This window comes from Xenopus tropicalis, chromosome 4 (assembly GCF_000004195.4).
Source record: "Xenopus tropicalis strain Nigerian chromosome 4, UCB_Xtro_10.0, whole genome shotgun sequence".
NCBI lineage: Eukaryota > Metazoa > Chordata > Amphibia > Anura > Pipidae > Xenopus > Xenopus tropicalis.
In genome coordinates this window covers 494,802-514,848 of record NC_030680.2, presented here as the reverse complement: position 1 = coordinate 514,848, position 20,047 = coordinate 494,802, and the positions used below count along the sequence as shown (strand labels likewise).

At 54.8% G+C, this 20,047-nt stretch overlaps 1 protein-coding gene across 2 annotated transcripts; it reads right to left on the bottom strand.

Annotated features, from left to right (window-relative positions):
• Nucleotides 1-8,498: 8,498 nt before the first annotated feature.
• ldha (lactate dehydrogenase A) lies at nucleotides 8,499-18,644 on the bottom strand. 2 transcript variants are annotated; one of them, XM_031899948.1, is made up of 8 exons: nucleotides 18,558-18,644; nucleotides 14,994-15,128; nucleotides 11,592-11,709; nucleotides 10,639-10,812; nucleotides 9,977-10,150; nucleotides 9,453-9,570; nucleotides 9,258-9,381; nucleotides 8,499-9,027 (listed from the first exon to the last, which is right to left on the bottom strand). In XM_031899948.1, the coding sequence occupies exons 2-8, from the start codon at nucleotides 15,117-15,119 to the stop codon at nucleotides 8,863-8,865; spliced, it is 999 nt and encodes a 332-aa protein (XP_031755808.1). In that variant the 5' UTR covers nucleotides 15,120-15,128; nucleotides 18,558-18,644; the 3' UTR covers nucleotides 8,499-8,862.
• Between the last annotated feature and the right edge of the window lie 1,403 nt (nucleotides 18,645-20,047).

Genomic DNA, 20,047 nt, shown 5'->3' with positions numbered 1-20,047 from the left:
TCAGCTGGTCCTTGTATTACCCCCTCTGTACCCCAAACTCCTTGCACCCCAGGGGGAGTGGCCTCGCTTCTCTGGGCACTGATTGGCAGAGGTGGAACCTAGGAGCCCTGATAGTGTATGGTACTCGGGGGTGGGACTAGTCGTCTTGATGATCGGGCAGGATGGAAAGTTTTGATTGGGCGATTATGTGCGTAACGTTAATGCTGAATGGTCAGAATTGTGTGGTTCCTATGGGCGGATCCAATGGTCACAGGAACCTTTACTGGCTGCTGATATCATGTGACTGTCAGTGCCTCCCAGCATGCCTTGTGGCTGTCACGTAGCAATAGCAGTATTGGGGAGCTCAACCCTCTGTTAACTTACCCAAAGGGGTATCAGGTGCAAATACTGGAAGAACCTCACCTTGCATGGGGGGCAATATCCAACAGCAAAAATATCCAGTAGCCACTGAAGATGCAAGCCGTGAAAAAATTGTGTTTTATTTGCCCCAGTACATATAAACCAGCAAAGGGCAACGTTTCGGCCCCTCCGGCCCCTTTCTCAAGCTCATGGGGCACTATTTAGTGTGCAAGTTATAAAGGATGTGAAATGGGGGGGGATAGAGAAACCCTCCCCTGCTCCAGTCATAGCAGGGTTAATTACAGCAATTTAACCCCATATGTGCATACTGACAACCAGTCCTTAAATATTCTTATATAAAAAAGTGTTAAGAAACCTACAAATATACATTTAGTCCACATTTGTCATTGTGTCAAATATCAGCATAGTGTATAACTGGAACTCTCATCTCTGAGACGTATAGAGGAGTAGTTCAGCACATCATACTCACTCCCTCCCGGAGACTCATTGTAGTATGGGATAGTCTCCCACCCTCAGCGGATCCAGTTTATCCACTTAGTAACCTTTAAATAGAGAAAGATATAAATATATATATATTGGTACAGATATAAAAATACACTAATATATGTACATTCACAGGTATCGACTCCCTTATAGAGAAACATTGCAGGTTTATATTCTCTATTCCGGCCCCGGGGCCAAATTGTGTCCAGTTTATTCATCCGGAACATTTCTCTTTGTTTCAATTGCAACAATCTCTCTCCCCCTCCTCTGGGAATTTCACCTGTATCTGTCACTTGGAGTTAAAGTGTTTGGCCCAATGGGAATGTGCCGGAGTGTTTGGCCCGATGGGAATGTGCCGGAGTGTTTGGCCCGATGGGAATGTGCCGGAGTGTTTGGCCCGATGGGAATGTGCCGGAGTGTTTGGCCCGATGGGAATGTGCCGGAGTGTTTGGCCCGATGGGAATGTGCCGGAGTGTTTGGCCCGATGGGAATGTGCCGGAGTGTTTGGCCCGATGGGAATGTGCCGGAGTGTTTGGCCCGATGGGAATGTGCCGGAGTGTTTGGCCCGATGGGAATGTGCCGGAGTGTTTGGCCCGATGGGAATGTGCCGGAGCCGGTGCTGGAACTGGGAATGAAAAAGGAGAATTATATGAAACCCGTGGATGGGAGAAAAATCTAATGTTAATTACAGAGAAAGGTCATTAAATGATAAGATTACAGTGAAACCAGCCAATAAGGGGGGGCCTAGTGGGAATGAATAGACAGGATTATGTGTCACAGAAGGAGGTATATATATATATAAAACTCAATAATAACCCACTTGTATCGATACAGCAATGTATTATGGGTAGCGGGTATGATGCATTCCAAGGGGGAATTATGGATGAGGATTTAAAAACTTTTTTGATTAAAGATACCCCAATTACCCCGTGTTTTATACATTGCCGAAGATCCATAAGAATCTCTATACACCGCCTGGGAGACCCATTGCAGCAGGTACTGATTCAGTGTTAAACCCCATAGCAGTGTTACTTGATAAAATATTGCAACCACCGATACACAAAACTGCATCATATGTAAAAGACACTATGTATTTATTATATTTATTACAGAATGTGAAACTCCCTGAACATGATGCATTCTGGCGTGGGGGGGGTTAAACACTATCTGACTCAATACACTGACCCTCAGGTGCTTTCTGTTAGTGAAATAACCACCAAAATGATATTCTTTTTGGAGATGATTATTATTTGCAATGAAGAGGCACCGCCATGGGCAGTAATGTAGCGCCGACATATGCACATCTTTATATGGCTTTTCTAGAGGATCATTATATTTATATCAATACCCTCTGTATATAAAGCACAGTAAATTGTATTTACACTATATAGATAAACTCTTGGTCACATGGGACGGCCCAGAAACCAGCCTAACTGAGTTTTATCACTTTATTAATGATTTAGACCAGTGCTGTCCAACTTCTACGGTGCCGAGAGCCGTGATTTCTCTCGCATACATGGTGGAGGGCTGCTAATGGAAGCCAGTTTTGACCACTCCCCTTTTTGAAACCACGCCCACTTCAAACCACACCTATTTTATCACAATGGTGGTAGCACAGCAAAATCCCAAATGTTTGGTCCTTACTGTGGGGATATCAACCATCATTCATATGTGAAAGAATTATATTATGTCCTATTAAGACACACCCTTAAATCCATATGGCTCCTCCTCCCCTGTGGATAGCACAGCAACCCCCAGTACATAATTACACACCTTAGGGACCATTTAATGGCTATTTCCAACTGCTAACAAACTCCCACAACAAACCCCTGCCAGGTTCACCTCCCACAAGCAGCATAGGGCAAGCAGAGTATGGCACACACAGGCAGCACTCTGCCTGTCCTATGCTGTCTGTGTGTGCCATACTCTGCCTGCCCTACCCTTCCTGTGTGTGCCATACTCTGCCTGCCCTACCCTGCCTGTGTGTGCCATACTCTGCCTGTCCTACTCTTCCTGTGTGTGCCATACTCTGCCTTCCCTATGCTGCCTCTGTGTGCCATACTCTGCCTGTCCTACCCTGCCTGTGTGTGCCATACTCTGCCTTCCCTATGCTGCCTCTGTGTGCCATACTCTGCCTGTCCTACCCTGCCTGTGTGTGCCATACTCTGCCTTCCCTATGCTGCCTCTGTGTGCCATACTCTGCCTGCCCTACCCTTCCTGTGTGTGCCATACTCTGCCTTCCCTATGCTGCCTATGTGTGCCATACTCTGCCTGTCCTACCCTGCCTGTGTGTGCCATACTCTGCCTTCCCTATGCTGCCTCTGTGTGCCATACTCTGCCTGCCCTACCCTGCCTGTGTGTGCCATACTCTGCCTGCCCTACCCTTCCTGTGTGTGCCATACCCTCCCTGACCTATGCTGCCTGTGTGTGCCATACTCTGCCTGCCCTACCCTGCCTGTGTGTGCCATACTCTGCCTGCCCTACCCTGCCTGTGTGTGCCATACTCTGCCTGCCCTACCCTTCCTGTGTGTGCCATACCCTCCCTGACCTATGCTGCCTGTGTGTGCCATACTCTGCCTGCCCTATGCTGCCTGTGTGTGCCATACTCTGCCTGCCCTATGCTGCCTGTGTGTGCCATACTCTGCCTGCCCTATGCTGCCTGTGTGTGCCATACTCTGCCTGCCCTATGCTGCCTGTGTGTGCCATACTCTGCCTACAGTACCTGAGGTGTGAAGAAGTGAACAATGGGGGTGATTACAGTCTGAGCCTGAGGTGGGAACACTGCAGGGGGGGAACAATACAGGGATTAAAAGGTGGAACAACACAGGGGATTACATGTTTAAACAATACAGGGGGGTTACAGCCTGAATCTGAGGTGAGAGCCATGCAGGGGGGCAGTTAATCTCAGTACTGATACCATTTAATGCTTACTCAAAGGTAAGCCATCAAAGCAGCCAGACAGGTGGGGGGCCACACAGAGGGGGGCCGCCAGTTGGACAGCACTGATTTAGAGGAAACCCTCACACTCACCTATGAGTACAGTACCAGCACCCTCAGTTATTTGGCTGTACAGTTACATCTGCCCCAACCCTTATAACAGACCTGTATAGGAAGGAAACGGACAAGAACAGTCTCTTACATTTCTCTCGCTCCCACCCCATACCCTTAATAAAGTCTTTACCTTCTACACAATTTACAAGGTTCAGACGGATTGTAAATAATCAGGTTGGAAGTGAGAGACTTGTGGGAAATGGCGGAACGCTTTCAGCAAAGAGAACCCCAGAGACTTATTATAAGAAGGTAGGTCACAAGCGAGACAGAAAGAGACAGAGTTTATTGTCTCCCAAACAGACAGACTTGACTAATGGAACAAAAAGTGACAGATTTGTCTGTGTAAGTAAATACACACCGTGTCGGGATTATTCACATTGTTACAATCCTGCCTTCCATATACACCATCTTATCGCTTATAGGAGGGGTAAAAATCTGGGGGATCCCCTTGTTAAGGCGGATATTGGGGGCTCCCGCAAGAAATCTACACAGCGGTTTTTGAGTATCCCCCCCCTTGGAACATACCCGTGCCTACACTGCACTCAATGTAACTCGGTTATTAAAGGCAATCACTTTCATCATCCGCACTCTGGGAAATAATATGGGATCAAACAGTATTTTACTTGTAAATCCTCTTATTGGTTTATTTATTGAAATGCCCCTGTGGTTTGTTATATGTTATATGTTATATGTTATATGTTATATGTTATATGTTATATGTTATATGTTGGTGAAACTATACAGATATAGGGGAGCGCATTTGTAAACACAAGTGCACTATACGCAGGGGACTTACAGCCCTACCGGCTCCGGCACCGGCTCCGGCACATTCCCATCGGGCCAAACACTCCGGCACCGGCTCCGGCACATTCCCATCGGGCCAAACACTCCGGCACCGGCTCCGGCACATTCCCATCGGGCCAAACACTCCGGCACCGGCTCCGGCACATTCCCATCGGGCCAAACACTCCGGCACATTCCCATCGGGCCAAACACTCTGGCACCGGCTCCGGCACATTCCCATCGGGCCAAACACTCCGGCACCGGCTCCGGCACATTCCCATCGGGCCAAACACTCCGGCACCGGCTCCGGCACATTCCCATCAGGCCAAACGCTCCGGCACCGGCTCCGGCACATTCCCATCGGGCCAAACACTCCGGCACCAGCTCCGGCACATTCCCATCGGGCCAAACACTCCGGCACATTCCCATCGGGCCAAACACTCCGGCACATTCCCATCGGGCCAAACACTCCGGCACATTCCCATCGGGCCAAACACTCCGGCACCGGTTCCAGCACATTCCCATCGGGCCAAACACTCCGGCACATTCCCATCGGGCCAAACACTCCGGCACCGGCTCCGGCACATTCCCATCGGGCCAAACACTCCAGCACATTCCCATCGGGCCAAACACTCCGGCACCGGCTCCGGCACATTCCCATCGGGCCAAACACTCCGGCACCGGCTCCGGCACATTCCCATCGGGCCAAACACTCCGGCAGCCAACTTTAACTCCAAGTGACAGATACAGGTGAAATTCCCAGAGGAGGGGGAGAGAGATTGTTGCAATTGAAACAAAGAGAAATGTTCCGGATGAATAAACTGGACACAATTTGGCCCCGGGGCCGGAATAGAGAATATAAACCTGCAATGTTTCTCTATAAGGGAGTCGATACCTGTGAATGTACATATATTAGTGTATTTTTATATCTGTACCAATATATATATATTTATATCTTTCTCTATTTAAAGGTTACTAAGTGGATAAACTGGATCCGCTGAGGGTGGGAGACTATCCCATACTACAATGAGTCTCAGGGAGGGAGTGAGTATGATGTGCTGAACTACTCCTCTATACGTCTCAGAGATGAGAGTTCCAGTTATACACGATGCTGATATTTGACACAATGACAAATGTGGACTAAATGTATATTTGTAGGTTTCTTAACACTTTTTCATATAAGAATATTTAAGGACTGGTTGTCAGTATGCACATATGGGGTTAAATTGCTGTAATTAACCCTGCTATGACTGGAGCAGGGGAGGGTTTCTCTATCCCCCCCCATATCACTACCTTTATAACTTGCACACTAAATAGTGCCCCATGAGCTTGAGAAAGGGGCCGGAGGGGCCGAAACGTTGCCCTTTGCTGGTTTATATGTACTGGGGCAAATAAAACACAATTTTTTTCACGGCTTGCATCTTCAGTGGCTACTGGATATTTTTGCTGTTGTGCCTGTCACATGACATGTCCCCGCCCCCAAGGGATCTGTTACTCTCCTGATAGGACTGTGCTGCCTGTGCTCTCGCCCCCCCTTCTGCCAACATTTAGGGGTGCACACATTTAACCCTCCATGTGCCGCCCCCCCTATCATTTTCCTGATCATTTCCATCACTCCCCCCCCCCCACCTATAACAATGGTTGCCGCCAGTAACAGGCCGTATGGGGAGGAGCCTGTGTTGCTAATGAAACAAACACATTTAACATCAGAGGGCGAGTTCCCCTTTATTTCCTGCTGTCGGAATCTCCGGGAGTTTTGGCTCCGACACAGAATCATTCGATTCCATTCCGCCAAATTCTGCTCAGTTTTTGCCATTTTCAATTCACCTGTATTTACTGCGTTGTCACATTTGATCATTTTCACAGCAGTGTCAGAAAGTGAGCGGGAAATGGAGACTAATGTTGTAGCTGCTTCACAGGTTTGGGAGCCGACCAGTCATTATTCTGTTTTACTGTATCTACTGGTAGCTTCCCCCCCCCCCCACCCCGTCATTTGGTACATTCCTTACCCACCCACTAATACTCCCTAATACTCCCCAGTACCCCCAAATACTCCCCCAATACCCCCAAATCCTCCCCCAGTACCCCCAAATACTCCCCAGTACCCCCTAATACTCCCCCAGTACCCCCAAATACTCCCCCAATACCCCCAGTACCCCCAAATACTCCCCCAATACCCCCAAATACTCCCCAGTACCCCCAAATACTCCCCAGTACCCCCTAATACTCCCCCAGTACCCCCAAATACTCCCCAAATACTCCCCCAGTACCCCCAAATACTCCCCAGTACCCCCAAATACTCCCCAGTACCCCCAAATACTCCCCAGTACCCCCAAATACTCCCCAGTACCCCCTAATACTCCCCAGTACCCCCTAATACTCCCCCAGTACCCCCAAATACTCCCCAGTACCCCTAATACTCCCCAGTACCCCCCCAATACTCCCCCAATACCCCCAAATACTCCCCCAATACCCCCAAATACTCCCCAGTACCCCCAAATACTCCCCCAATACTCCCCAGTACCCCCTAATACTCCCCAGTACCCCCAAATACTCCCCCAATACCCCCAAATACTCCCCAGTACCCCCTAATACTCCCCAGTACCCCCTAATACTCCCCCAGTACCCCCAAATACTCCCCCAATACCCCCAAATACTCCCCAGTACCCCCTAATACTCCCCAGTACCCCCAAATACTCCCCCAATACCCCCAGTACCCCCAAATACTCCCCCAATACCCCCAAATACTCCCCAGTACCCCAAATACTCCCCAGTACCCCCTAATACTCCCCCAGTACCCCCAAATACTCCCCCAATACCCCAAATACTCCCCCAATACCCCCAAATACTCCCCAGTACCCCCTAATACTCCCTAGTACCCCCAAATACTCCCCAGTACCCCCAAATGCTCCCGAATACTCCCCCAGTACCCCCAAATACTCCCCAGTACCCCCAAATACTCCCCAGTACCCCCAAATACTCCCGAATACTCCCCCAGTACCCCCAAATATTCCCCAGTACCCCAAATACTCCCCCAGTACCCCCAAATACTCCCCCAATACCCCCTAATACTCTCCCAACCTGTGCAGCACTTCCTGCCATATTTCCCCCATTTGCTTATAGGGGACATTTCAGCCAATCCCTATGACTCTGTGAGTGTAAGTAACCAAAGCGCTGGGGGAAGGGCAGCTGGCAGGGGGCACATACACGGCCGACTGGCACTGACGCCTCTTTTTTCCAGCAGCTCTCCAGTTTGGAATTGCAGCAGGCATCTGGTTGCTAGGGTCCAAGTAACCTTAGCAACCAGGCAGTGGTTTAAACGAGAGACGGGAATATGAATAGGGGAGGGGCTGAATAGAAAGATAAGGAATAAAAAGTAACAATAAAACTGGAGCCTCACAGAGCAATAGGGTTTGGTTGCCGGGGTCACTGACCCCCATTTGGAAGTTGGGCTAAAAGTTACCTTAACGGTGACCCCTCCCCTCCTTTTATTTGCATTCATCCTATACAGTGCATAGCTCCCTGCCTTCACTACCCCTTTAGCGCCGGGGGGCAGAGGGAAGCAACAGGGGAGTAGGAACCTCCCATTCTACAAGCAGTCCCCTCAGGGGTAGTGGGGCAGGGGCAATAGTGCAGGGGAGGGGTAAGAAGCCATTATAGACACTGGGGGGCCGGATATCACTGTGACTGCCCCCCCAACCACCAAAGCTCTCCCTTCTCTCTCAGCCAATCGGCAGCCACTAGTTGTCCTGTCATGTGACCAAATCACCCAGCAATCTGATTGGCTGTTACCCTGAAATAAAACCCGACACAGCGGTTGGTTCTGGGGTTCAGTTGGGACCAGGCGGCAGGTCCAATATTTATTGTCACATGGGAACAAGGAGGACGAGAGACAGTGGGCGGGGACACAAGGGGGCGGAGTCACACAGACAAAATGGCGGCATATATTATTATATAGATTTCTCTTTGGGCGAATGGTTGAACCTGAGACATTCAGGAAAGTGCATTCTAAATGGGTTCCCCCCCCGGTACCCCCCATTCTGGTCCAATGGAAGTGGGGACATTACCCAGACTCCCCCGAGGAGTTTGTTCTGTGGGCGGGATCTGCCCGGGGGTGGGAGGGGCTTGAGAGACACAAACACTACACACATTGACCTAATCCTTAGTGCAAGTTGGACCAACGGGTCAGAACTGCAGCTCCTTCTGAATGGCCCACAGGGTACTGGCGCTCTTGCGCAGCCGCTCCTCTTCATCGGCCTTCAGCGGCATGTTCACCACGTCGGTGATGCCCAAGTTGCCCAGGACGCAGGGGACGCTGAGGAAGACGTCGTCATTCACCCCGTACATGCCCTGCAGGAAAGGAGAGGCGGGTCAGGCTGGCACCGATTGCCCCGGGGGGGGGGGTCAGGCGGGCACCGCTTGCCCCGGGGGGGGTCAGGCTGGCACCGATTGCCCCGGGGGGGGGGTCAGGCGGGCACCGCTTGCCCCGGGGGGGTCAGGCTGGCACCGATTGCCCCGGGGGGGGGGGGGTCAGGCGGGCACCGCTTGCCCCGGGGGGGGGTCAGGCGGGCAGAACGTACCTTGATCATGGTGGAGATGGGATGGACCCGGCGCAGGTTCTTCAGGATGCTCTCGGACAGGTCGGCCACGGACAGGCCAATCGCCCACGAGGTGTAGCCCTTCAGCTTGATGACTTCATAGGCACTGGGGCAAGAGAGGGGGGTAAGAGCCGCGCCAACCAACGGGCACACAGGGGGCACCGCACTCACACTCACCTGTCCACTACCTGCTTGTGCACCTCCTTCCAGTTCTCCTTGTCCGACTCCGTGCCCATGTCGGGGTGCAGGGATTTCAGGGAGACGCCCGCCACGTTCACCCCACTCCAGACTGGCACTGAAAGGCACCAAGGGTTACAAACAGGGTCACAACTGGGCCAGAACCGGTGCTAGGCAACCGACAGTGCCACCCTGTGCCCGGGCACCTCCATGTTAAGGGGTTAATTAGACACAGGGCATCGGTGACCCTGACTGGCAGATGCCCCGGTGACCCTGACTGGCAGATGCCCCGGTGACCCTGACTGGCAGATGCCCCGGTGACCCTGACTGGCAGATGCCCCGGTGACCCTGACTGGCAGACGCCCTAATGACCCTGACAGGGGCAGAATAGTGTTACTAAATATAAAGGTGAACTTCACCCTCAGAGACACCGGGGGCAGCACGGAGTCGGGTCCGGTTACAAGTGATTTCCCAGCACCACCTTATCCCCGGGGGCCGGGGGCTATAATTAGGGGGTCACTCACCGCTCGAGTCTCCGTGTTCCCCAATGACCCAACCGTGGCAGCTCTGGGTGTGGATCCCGAACTTCTGCCCCATGAGGTAACGGAACCGGGCGGAGTCCAAGTTGCAGCCGCTGCCAATCACGCGATTCTTGGGGAAACCACTGATCTTCCAGGCCACGTAGGTCAGAATGTCAACTGGGAAAGGGAGGAGCGACAGTCAGTGGGGCCCCGGGGGGGGGGGGGGGGGGGGGTAGGTACAGCTCTTATACACCCCCCCCCCCCCGCCTTTAGAGGGGCTGGTCGTTGGGTTGGGCTGAAATGGGATAGCCCAGGGGCTGGCACCCTGTTACTGGGGGGGGGGCACTTACCGGGGTTGGAGACGATGAGGAGGGTACAGTGGGGGCTGTTACTGGGGGGGGGGGGGCACTTACCGGGGTTGGAGACGATGAGGAGGGTACAGTGGGGGCTGTTACTGGGGGGGGGGCACTTACCGGGGTTGGAGACGATGAGGAGGGTACAGTGGGGGCTGTTACTGGGGGGGGGGGGCACTTACCGGGGTTGGAGACGATGAGGAGGGTACAGTGGGGGCTGTTACTGGGGGGGGGGCACTTACTGGGGTTGGAGACGATGAGGAGGGTACAGTGGGGGCTGTTACTGGGGGGGGGGGGGGGGGGGGCACTTACCGGGGTTGGAGACGATGAGGAGGGTACAGTGGGGGCTGTACTTCACGATGTTGGGAATGATGAACTTGAAGATGTTGACGTTGCGCTGAACCAGGTTGAGGCGACTCTCCCCCTCCTGCTGCCGGGCCCCCGCCGTCACCACCACCAGCCTGGAGTTTGCTGTGACGCTGTAATCTGGGGGGGCAGGAAGGGTATTGGGGGGTGAGGAAAATGTACAAAAGCAAAATATGGGGTCGTTACTCAGCTGTTGTTGGACTACAAATCCCAGAATAATGTAACATATAATGAAGGGTGAGGCATGCTGGGAGCTGTAGTCCAGCAACATCAGCGTTATATTCTTAAAGCAATATTGCCCAATAAAACTTTCCCAGCTCTCTAGGGCCAATTAATATGCAAAAGAATCCCCCAATGAGAATCCCAGCTGATGTGAGTAAATCCGGCTCCCTGTTCTCTGTTCCTGCAATTGGAGTTGGGAGCAATAAGCACAGTTTCCCAGCACTGAACAAGTCTGTCCCTTTATCCCCATGTCTGATTCCTGTGCCATATAATGACGGGAAAATGCCATCATTATCTCTATATGTAAGGTACCAGCAAGGGGCCTGACACAGGGAATCAGCATTCTCATTGGTCACTTCTCTTGCATCTATAATGAGGGGAAAATGCCATCATTATCTCTATATGTAAGGTACCAGCAAGGGGCCTGACACAGGGAATCAGCATTCTCATTGGTCACTTCTCCTGCATCTATAATGAAGTAGAATTCTCATTGGGGAATCAGTTTCCATGTGTAATTAGGGTTATTATCGGCATCTATAGAGAACTGGGGGGGCAGGGGGGCAGCTTTACGGTTGGGTTTAGTTTCCCTTTAACATGGGAAAAGTCCCAGGTTGCAATGGGGGGACCCCAAGCCATCAGCCCCCCATGGGGCACCCCTAGATTCCAACCCCACTGACCTTTCCCAGACACAATCTTGGGGGTACGGAGGAAGAGGCTGCCGTGCTGCAGATCCATCATTTCCCCCTTTAGTTTGTCCTCAATCACATCAACGAGTGCAAGCTCATCTGCCAAATCCTGCAGAACAGAAAGGGGGGAAACAGAAGGAATATCAGTGCCCCCTTTCTCTGCATCTGCACCCCGACACTGCCCCCCCCCAGAATTCCACAGGCCAATGCTTCCTTCAGCCAAGCTCCCAACACCCCCTCATTTTCAAAGCTGGGGGTCCGACCTGCAGGATAAATCAGTTTCACCCCACCTTCTGCTGGCACCCCCAATCTGATAACAGATACACCCTCCCATTTGCCCCCACCTTCTGCGAGATAATCCCACCCCCCAATAACAGATGTACCCCCATACCTTCTGCAGGATCAACCTGCCCCCCAATAACAGACGTACCCCCATACCTTCTGCAGGATCAACCTGCCCCCCAATAACAGACGTACCCCCATACCTTCTGCAGGATAAACCTGCCCCCCAATAACAGACGTACCCCCATACCTTCTGCAGGATAAACCTGCCCCCCAATAACAGACGTACCCCCATACCTTCTGCAGGATCAACCTGCCCCCCAATAACAGACGTACCCCCATACCTTCTGCGAGATAATCCCACCCCCCAATAACAGACGTACCCCCATACCTTCTGCAGGATCAACCTGCCCCCCAATAACAGACGTACCCCCATACCTTCTGCAGGATCAACCTGCCCCCCAATAACAGACGTACCCCCATACCTTCTGCAGGATCAACCTGCCCCCCAATAACAGACGTACCCCCATACCTTCTGCAGGATCAACCTGCCCCCCAATAACAGACGTACCCCCATACCTTCTGCAGGATCAACCTGCCCCCCAATAACAGACGTACCCCCATACCTTCTGCAGGATCAACCTGCCCCCCAATAACAGACGTACCCCCATAGCTTCTGCAGGATCAACCTGCCCCCCAATAACAGACGTACCCCCATAGCTTCTGCAGGATCAACCTGCCCCCCAATAACAGACGTACCCCCATACCTTCTGCAGGATCAACCTGCCCCCAATAACAGACGTACCCCATACTTCTGCAGGATCAACCTGCCCCCCAATAACAGACGTACCCCCATACCTTCTGCAGGATCAACCTGCCCCCCAATAACAGACGTACCCCCATAGCTTCTGCAGGATCAACCTGCCCCCCAATAACAGACGTACCCCCATACCTTCTGCAGGATCAACCTGCCCCCCAATAACAGACGTACCCCCATACCTTCTGCAGGATAAACCTGCCCCCCAATAACAGACGTACCCCCATACCTTCTGCAGGATAAACCTGCCCCCCAATAACAGACGTACCCCCATACCTTCTGCAGGATAAACCTGCCCCCCAATAACAGACGTACCCCCATACCTTCTGCAGGATAAACCTGCCCCCAATAACAGACGTACCCCCATACCTTCTGCAGGATAAACCTGCCCCCAATAACAGACGTACCCCCATACCTTCTGCAGGATAAACCTGCCCCCAATAACAGACGTACCCCCATACCTTCTGCAGGATAAACCTGCCCCCCAATAACAGACGTACCCCCATACCTTCTGCAGGATAAACCTGCCCCCCAATAACAGACGTACCCCCATACCTTCTGCAGGATAAACCTGCCCCCCAATAACAGACGTACCCCCATACCTTCTGCAGGATAAACCTGCCCCCAATAACAGACGTACCCCATACCTTCTGCAGGATAAACCTGCCCCCCAATAACAGACGTACCCCCATACCTTCTGCAGGATAAACCTGCCCCCCAATAACAGACGTACCCCATACCTTCTGCAGGATAAACCTGCCCCCCCAATAACAGACGTACCCCATACCTTCTGCAGGATAAACCTGCCCCCCAATAACAGACGTACCCCCATACCTTCTGCAGGATAAACCTGCCCCCCAATAACAGACGTACCCCCATACCTTCTGCAGGATAAACCTGCCCCCCAATAACAACGTACCCCCATAGCCTTCTGCAGGATAAACCTGCCCCCCCAATAACAGACGTACCCCCATACCTTCTGCAGGATAAACCTGCCCCCAATAACAGACGTACCCCCATACCTTCTGCAGGATAAACCTGCCCCCCAATAACAGGACGTACCCCCATACCTTCTGCAGGATAAACCTGCCCCCAATAACAGACGTACCCCCATACCTTCTGCAGGATAACCTGCCCCCCAATAACAGACGTACCCCCATACCTTCTGCAGGATAAACCTGCCCCCCAATAACAGACGTACCCCCATTACCTTCTGCAGGATAAACCTGCCCCCCCAATAACAGACGTACCCCCATACCTTCTGCAGGATAAACCTGCCCCCCAATAACAGACGTACCCCCATACCTTCTGCAGGATAAACCTGCCCCAACCCCATATGGAAACAAGACGTACCCCCATACCTTCTGCAGGATAAACCTGCCCCCCAATAACAGACGTACCCCCATACCTTCTGCAGGATAAACCTGCCCCCCAATAACAGACGTACCCCCATACCTTCTGCAGGATAAACCTGCCCCCCAATAACAGACGTACCCCCATACCTTCTGCAGGATAAACCTGCCCCCAATAACAGACGTACCCCCATACCTTCTGCAGGATAACCTGCCCCCCAATAACAGACGTACCCCCATACCTTCTGCAGGATAACCTGCCCCCCCAATACAGACGTACCCCCATACCTTCTGCAGGATAAACCTGCCCCCCAATAACAGACGTACCCCATACCTTCTGCAGGATAAACCTGCCCCCCAATAACAGACGTACCCCCATACCTTCGCAGGATAAACTGCCCCCCCAATAACAGACGTACCCCCCATACCTTCTGCAGGATAAACCTGCCCCCAATAACAGACGTACCCCCATACCTTCTGCAGGATAAACCTGCCCCCCAATAACAGACGTACCCCCATACCTTCTGCAGGATAAACCTGCCCCCAATAACAGACGTACCCCCATACCTTCTGCAGGATAAACCTGCCCCCCAATAACAGACGTACCCCCATACCTTCTGCAGGATAAACCTGCCCCCCAATAACAGACGTACCCCCATACCTTCTGCAGGATCAACCTGCCCCCCAGAAACAGACATACCCCCATAGCTTCTGCAGGATAAACCTGCCCCCCAATAACAGACGTACCCCCATACCTTCTGCAGGATAAACCTGCCCCCCAATAACAGACGTACCCCCATAGCTTCTGCAGGATAAACCTGCCCCCAATAACAGACGTACCCCCATACCTTCTGCAGGATAAACCTGCCCCCCAATAACAGACGTACCCCCATAGCTTCTGCAGGATAAACCTGCCCCCCAATAACAGACGTACCCCCATACCTTCTGCAGGACGCTGATGGCACAGGCCATGCCAACGGCCCCGACACCCACAATGGTGACCTTGTTTTGGGGGAGCGACTCCTCCTTGAGCAGATTGTGAATGAGTTTATCCTTTACGGTCGCCATGTTGCTCTGCTGAGGGAGACAAGGGGTTAATCTGGGGATTTGCCCCGTTACCCATTAACCCACAGGGCACGGTTATCTCCTGGGGGGCCCCACCCTGGGAATCAGCTGGCGAGACAGGAGGCCCCCACCCTGGCAGATAAGAGACGGGAGTGTCAGGCTTTGTATCGATCTTGTCTGAGTGTGAGTCTGAGTGTGAGTCTGAGTGTGAGTCTGAGTGTGAGTCTGAGTGTGAGTGATGGAGGCGTCTCTGCTGTTACTGTGCAGGGAATACGGGGGGCCCAGCAGTGAGGGAGGGGGGCCAAGCCTTTCCCTGCCCAGATACAGTCTGTGGGAATTGGGCCTGGGGGCGGTTCTGATCCCCCCCCCCCTCGGAGGCGCCGGGCAGTTTCTCCGGGTTACAGGATGTCACAGGCGCCGCCCCTTTAAGAGCTTAGAGCCTAGAGTTGCCCCCACTCCCCCAGCCTAGTGTTGCCCCCACTCCCCCAGCCTAGTGTTGCCCCCACTCCCCCAGCCTAGTGTTGCCCCCCACTCCCCCAGCCTAGTGTTGCCCCCGCTCCCCCAGCCTAGTGTTGCCCCCGCTCCCCCAGCCTAGTGTTGCCCCCGCTCCCCAGCCTAGTGTTGCCCCCGCTCCCCCAGCCTAGTGTTGCCCCCGCTCCCCCAGCCTAGTGTTGCCCCCACTCTCCCAGCCTAGTGTTGCCCCCACTCCCCCAGCCTAGTGTTGCCCCCGCTCCCCCAGCCTAGTGTTGCCCCCGCTCCCCCAGCCTAGTGTTGCCCCCGCTCCCCCAGCCTAGTGTTGCCCCCGCTCCCCCAGCCTAGTGTTGCCCCCACTCCCCCAGCCTAGTGTTGCCCCCACTCCCCCCAGCCTAGTGTTGCCCCCACTCCCCCAGCCTAGTGTTGCCCCCACTCCCCCAGCCTAGTGTTGCCCCGCTCCCCCAGCCTAGTGTTGCCCCCACTCCCCCAGCCTAGTGTTGCCCCCACTCCCCCAGCCTAGTGTTGCCCCCACTCCCCCAGCCTAGTGTTGCCCCCGCTCCCCCAGCCTAGTGTTGCCCCCACTCCCCCAGCCTAGTGTTGCCCCCGCTCCCCCAGCCTAGTGTTGCCCCCGCTCCCCCAGCCTAGTGTTGCCCCCGCTCCCCCAGCCTAGTGTTGCCCCCGCTCCCCCAGCCTAGTGTTGCCCCCACTCCCCCAGCCTAGTGTTGCCCCCACTCCCCCAGCCTAGTGTTGCCCCCACTCCCCCAGCCTAGTGTTGCCCCCGCTCCCCCAGCCTAGTGTTGCCCCCACTCCCCCAGCCTAGTGTTGCCCCCACTCCCCCAGCCTAGTGTTGCCCCCACTCCCCCAGCCTAGTGTTGCCCCCACTCCCCCAGCCTAGTGTTGCCCCCACTCCCCCAGCCTAGTGTTGCCCCCGCTCCCCCAGCCTAGTGTTGCCCCCACTCCCCCAGCCGGGGGCCACATGTTGAATCCACACCCTGAATGGCTATCACATTCCATGCTGCAGACTGAACTGATTGCAATGCAGCCATGCAGGTAAATGAATTGCCAACCAGCCATGCAGGGATTAAAGGGGTGAGCCCTATACCAGCCATGCAGGGATTAAAGGGGTGAGCCCTATACCAGCCATGCAGGGATTAAAGGGGTGAGCCCTATACCAGCCATGCAGGGATTAAAGGGGTGAGCGCTATACCAGCCATGCAGGGATTAAAGGGGTGAGCCCTATACCAGCCATGCAGGGATTAAAGGGGTGAGCCCTATACCAGCCATGCAGGGATTAAAGGGGTGAGCCCTATACCAGCCATGCAGGGATTAAAGGGGTGAGCCCTATACCAGCCATGCAGGGATTAAAGGGGTGAGCCCTATACCAGCCAGACCCACAGCCCCCCACTCTGTCGCACAAATAACCCCCGCTGGGGTACAAACAGGGGCAGGTAGGAATAGAGAGCAGGTTCTGGGAGTTTCAAGGGTTGAAGTCTGTTTTCTTCCCTGCTGTCTGACCCCCCAGTGAGCAGAAATATCCCAGAATGCACTCTGGTCCCCCATATTACACATCCCATAGTTATTCTCTGCAGTTACCATTCCCCCTAGCAACTGCCCAACCACCGGCTGACTGGTTGCTATGGTAACTGCCCTATGCCCTGCACAGGTCGTCCTTGACACAGGTTGTAACACTGCCCCTAAATACCGGGGACCCCATTTATCCCACCCCTCCCCGGCCATGCAGGGGTTAACTCTCTGTACTGTCACTGCTACTCCCTGGCACCCTCCCCGGCCATGCAGGGGTTAACTCTCTGTACTGTCAATGCTACTCCCTGGCACCCTCCCCGGCCATGCAGGGGTTAACTCTCTGTACTGTCACTGCTACTCCCTGGCACCCTCCCCGGCCATGCAGGGGTTAACTCTCTGTACTGTCACTGCTACTCCCTGGCACCCTCCCCGGCCATGCAGGGGTTAACTCTCTGTACTGTCAATGCTACTCCCTGGCACCCTCCCCGGCCATGCAGGGGTTAACTGTCAATGGGATGGGGCATGGGGGTAGGTAAGGGGGCAATGGGATGGGGCATGGGGGTAGGTAAGGGGGCAATGGGATGGGGCATGGGGGTAGGTAAGGGGGCAATGGGATGGGGCATGGGGGTAGGTAAGGGGGGCAATGTGATGGGGCATGGGGGTAGGTAAGGGGGCAATGTGATGGGGCATGGGGGTAGGTAAGGGGGCAATGTGATGGGGCATGGGGGTAGGTAAGGGGGCAATGGGATGGGGCATGGGGGTAGGTAAGGGGGCAATGGGAATGGGGCATGGGGGTAGGTAAGGGGGCAATGGGATGGGGCATGGGGGTAGGTAAGGGGCAATGGGATGGGGCATGGGGTAGGTAGGGGATGGGATGGGCATGGGTAGGTAGGGGCAATGGATGGCATAAGGCCATGGGGCGGTAGGTAAGGGGGCAATGGGATGGGGCATGGGGGTAGGTAAGGGGGCAATGGGATGGGGCATGGGGGTAGTAAGGGGGGCAATGTGATGGGGCATGGCGGGTAGGTAAGGGGGCAATGGGATGGGGCATGGGGGTAGGTAAGGGGGCAATGGGATGGGGCATGGGGTAGGTAAGGGGGCAATGGGATGGGCATGGGGGTAAGGTTAAGGGGGCAATGGGATGGGGCATGGGGTAGGTAAGGGGGCAATGGGATGGGGCATGGGGGTAGGTAAGGGGGCAATGGGATGGGGCATGGGGGTAGGTAAGGGGGCAATGGGATGGGGCATGGGGGTAGGTAAGGGAATGTATGGAACCCACTTACTGTACAGCGCTGCGGGGTATGTTGGCGCTTTATAAATAAATGTTAATAACGCGATGGGCCCGGTCCCCCTGATGCTGATGGGATATTATAGGATGCAGGAGCAGTTGCCATAGAGACAGGGAAATAACGGTTCCACCCCGGACCCCCGGGCCCCACTCACCCTGCGCGGCTTCTCCCTCCGAGTCAGTGAGTCAGTGAGTCAGTGAGTGCGGGGAGGCGGCGCGGAGGGATCTTTATACCTGTCAGTGGGAGGGCCGGCCGCGCACGGATATCTGCAGCTGTCACTCACCGGCCGGACTATGACATCACCCAGGCGGAGGGACGTGCCGCGCAGCAGGTTATTGGGTTTGGGCGGGGGGATACCGGGGTGAGTTACCCCAAGTAGTGCCAGATGGGGGGGGGATACCGGGGTGAGTTACCCCAAGTAGTGCCAGATGGGGGGGGGATACCGGGGTGAGTTACCCCAAGTAGTGCCAGATGGGGGGGGGGGGATACCGGGGTGAGTTACCCCAAGTAGTGCCAGATGGGGGGGGGATACCGGGGTGAGTTACCCCAAGTAGTGCCAGATGGGGGGGGGGATACCGGGGTGAGTTACCCCAAGTAGTGCCAGATGGGGGGGGGATACCGGGGTGAGTTACCCCAAGTAGTGCCAGATGGGGGGGGGATACCGGGGTGAGTTACCCCAAGTAGTGCCAGATGGGGGGGGGGGGGATACCGGGGTGAGTTACCCCAAGTAGTGCCAGATGGGGGGGGGGATACCGGGGTGAGTTACCCCAAGTAGTGCCAGATGGGGGGGGGGATACCGGGGTGAGTTACCCCAAGTAGTGCCAGATGGGGGGGGGATACCGGGGTGAGTTACCCCAAGTAGTGCCAGATGGGGGGGGGGATACCGGGGTGAGTTACCCCAAGTAGTGCCAGATGGGGGGGGGGGGATACCGGGGTGAGTTACCCCAAGTAGTGCCAGATGGGGGGGGGGGGGATACCGGGGTGAGTTACCCCAAGTAGTGCCAGATGGGGGGGGGGGGGATACCGGGGTGAGTTACCCCAAGTAGTGCCAGATGGGGGGGGGGGGATACCGGGGTGAGTTACCCCAAGTGGTGCCAGATGGGGGGGGGGGGGGGATACCGGGGTGAGTTACCCCAAGTAGTGCCAGATGGGGGAGGGATACCGGGGTGAGTTACCCCAAGTAGTGCCAGATGGGGGGGGGGGGGATACCGGGGTGAGTTACCCCAAGTAGTGCCAGATGGGGGGGGGATACCGGGGTGAGTTACCCCAAGTAGTGCCAGATGGGGGGGGATACCGGGGTGAGTTACCCCAAGTAGTGCCAGATGGGCGGGGGGATACCGGGGTGAGTTACCCCAAGTAGTGCCAGATGGGCGGGGGGATACCGGGGTGAGTTACCCCAAGTAGTGCCAGATGGGCGGGGGGATTCCGGGGTGAGTTACCCCAAGTAGTGCCAGATGGGGGGGGGGGATACCGGGGTGAGTTACCCCAAGTAGTGCCAGATGGGCGGGGGGATACCGGGGTGAGTTACCCCAAGTAGTGCCAGATGGGGGGGGATACCGGGGTGAGTTACCCCAAGTAATGCCAGGTGGGGGGGGCGGGGAGGGATACCGGGGTGAGTTACCCCAAGTAATGCCAGGTGGGGGG

Coding starts and splice junctions, on each gene's coding strand:
- ldha (XM_031899948.1), bottom strand. CDS start 15,119: ATGGCGACCGTAAAGGATAAACTCATTCACAATCTGCTCAAGGAGGAG. Junction 10,813..11,591: donor CAAGATTGTGTCTGGGAAAG/GTCAGTGGGGTT, acceptor CTGCCCCCCCAG/ATTACAGCGTCACAGCAAAC. Junction 10,151..10,638: donor CCTCATCGTCTCCAACCCCG/GTAAGTGCCCCC, acceptor TCCCTTTCCCAG/TTGACATTCTGACCTACGTG.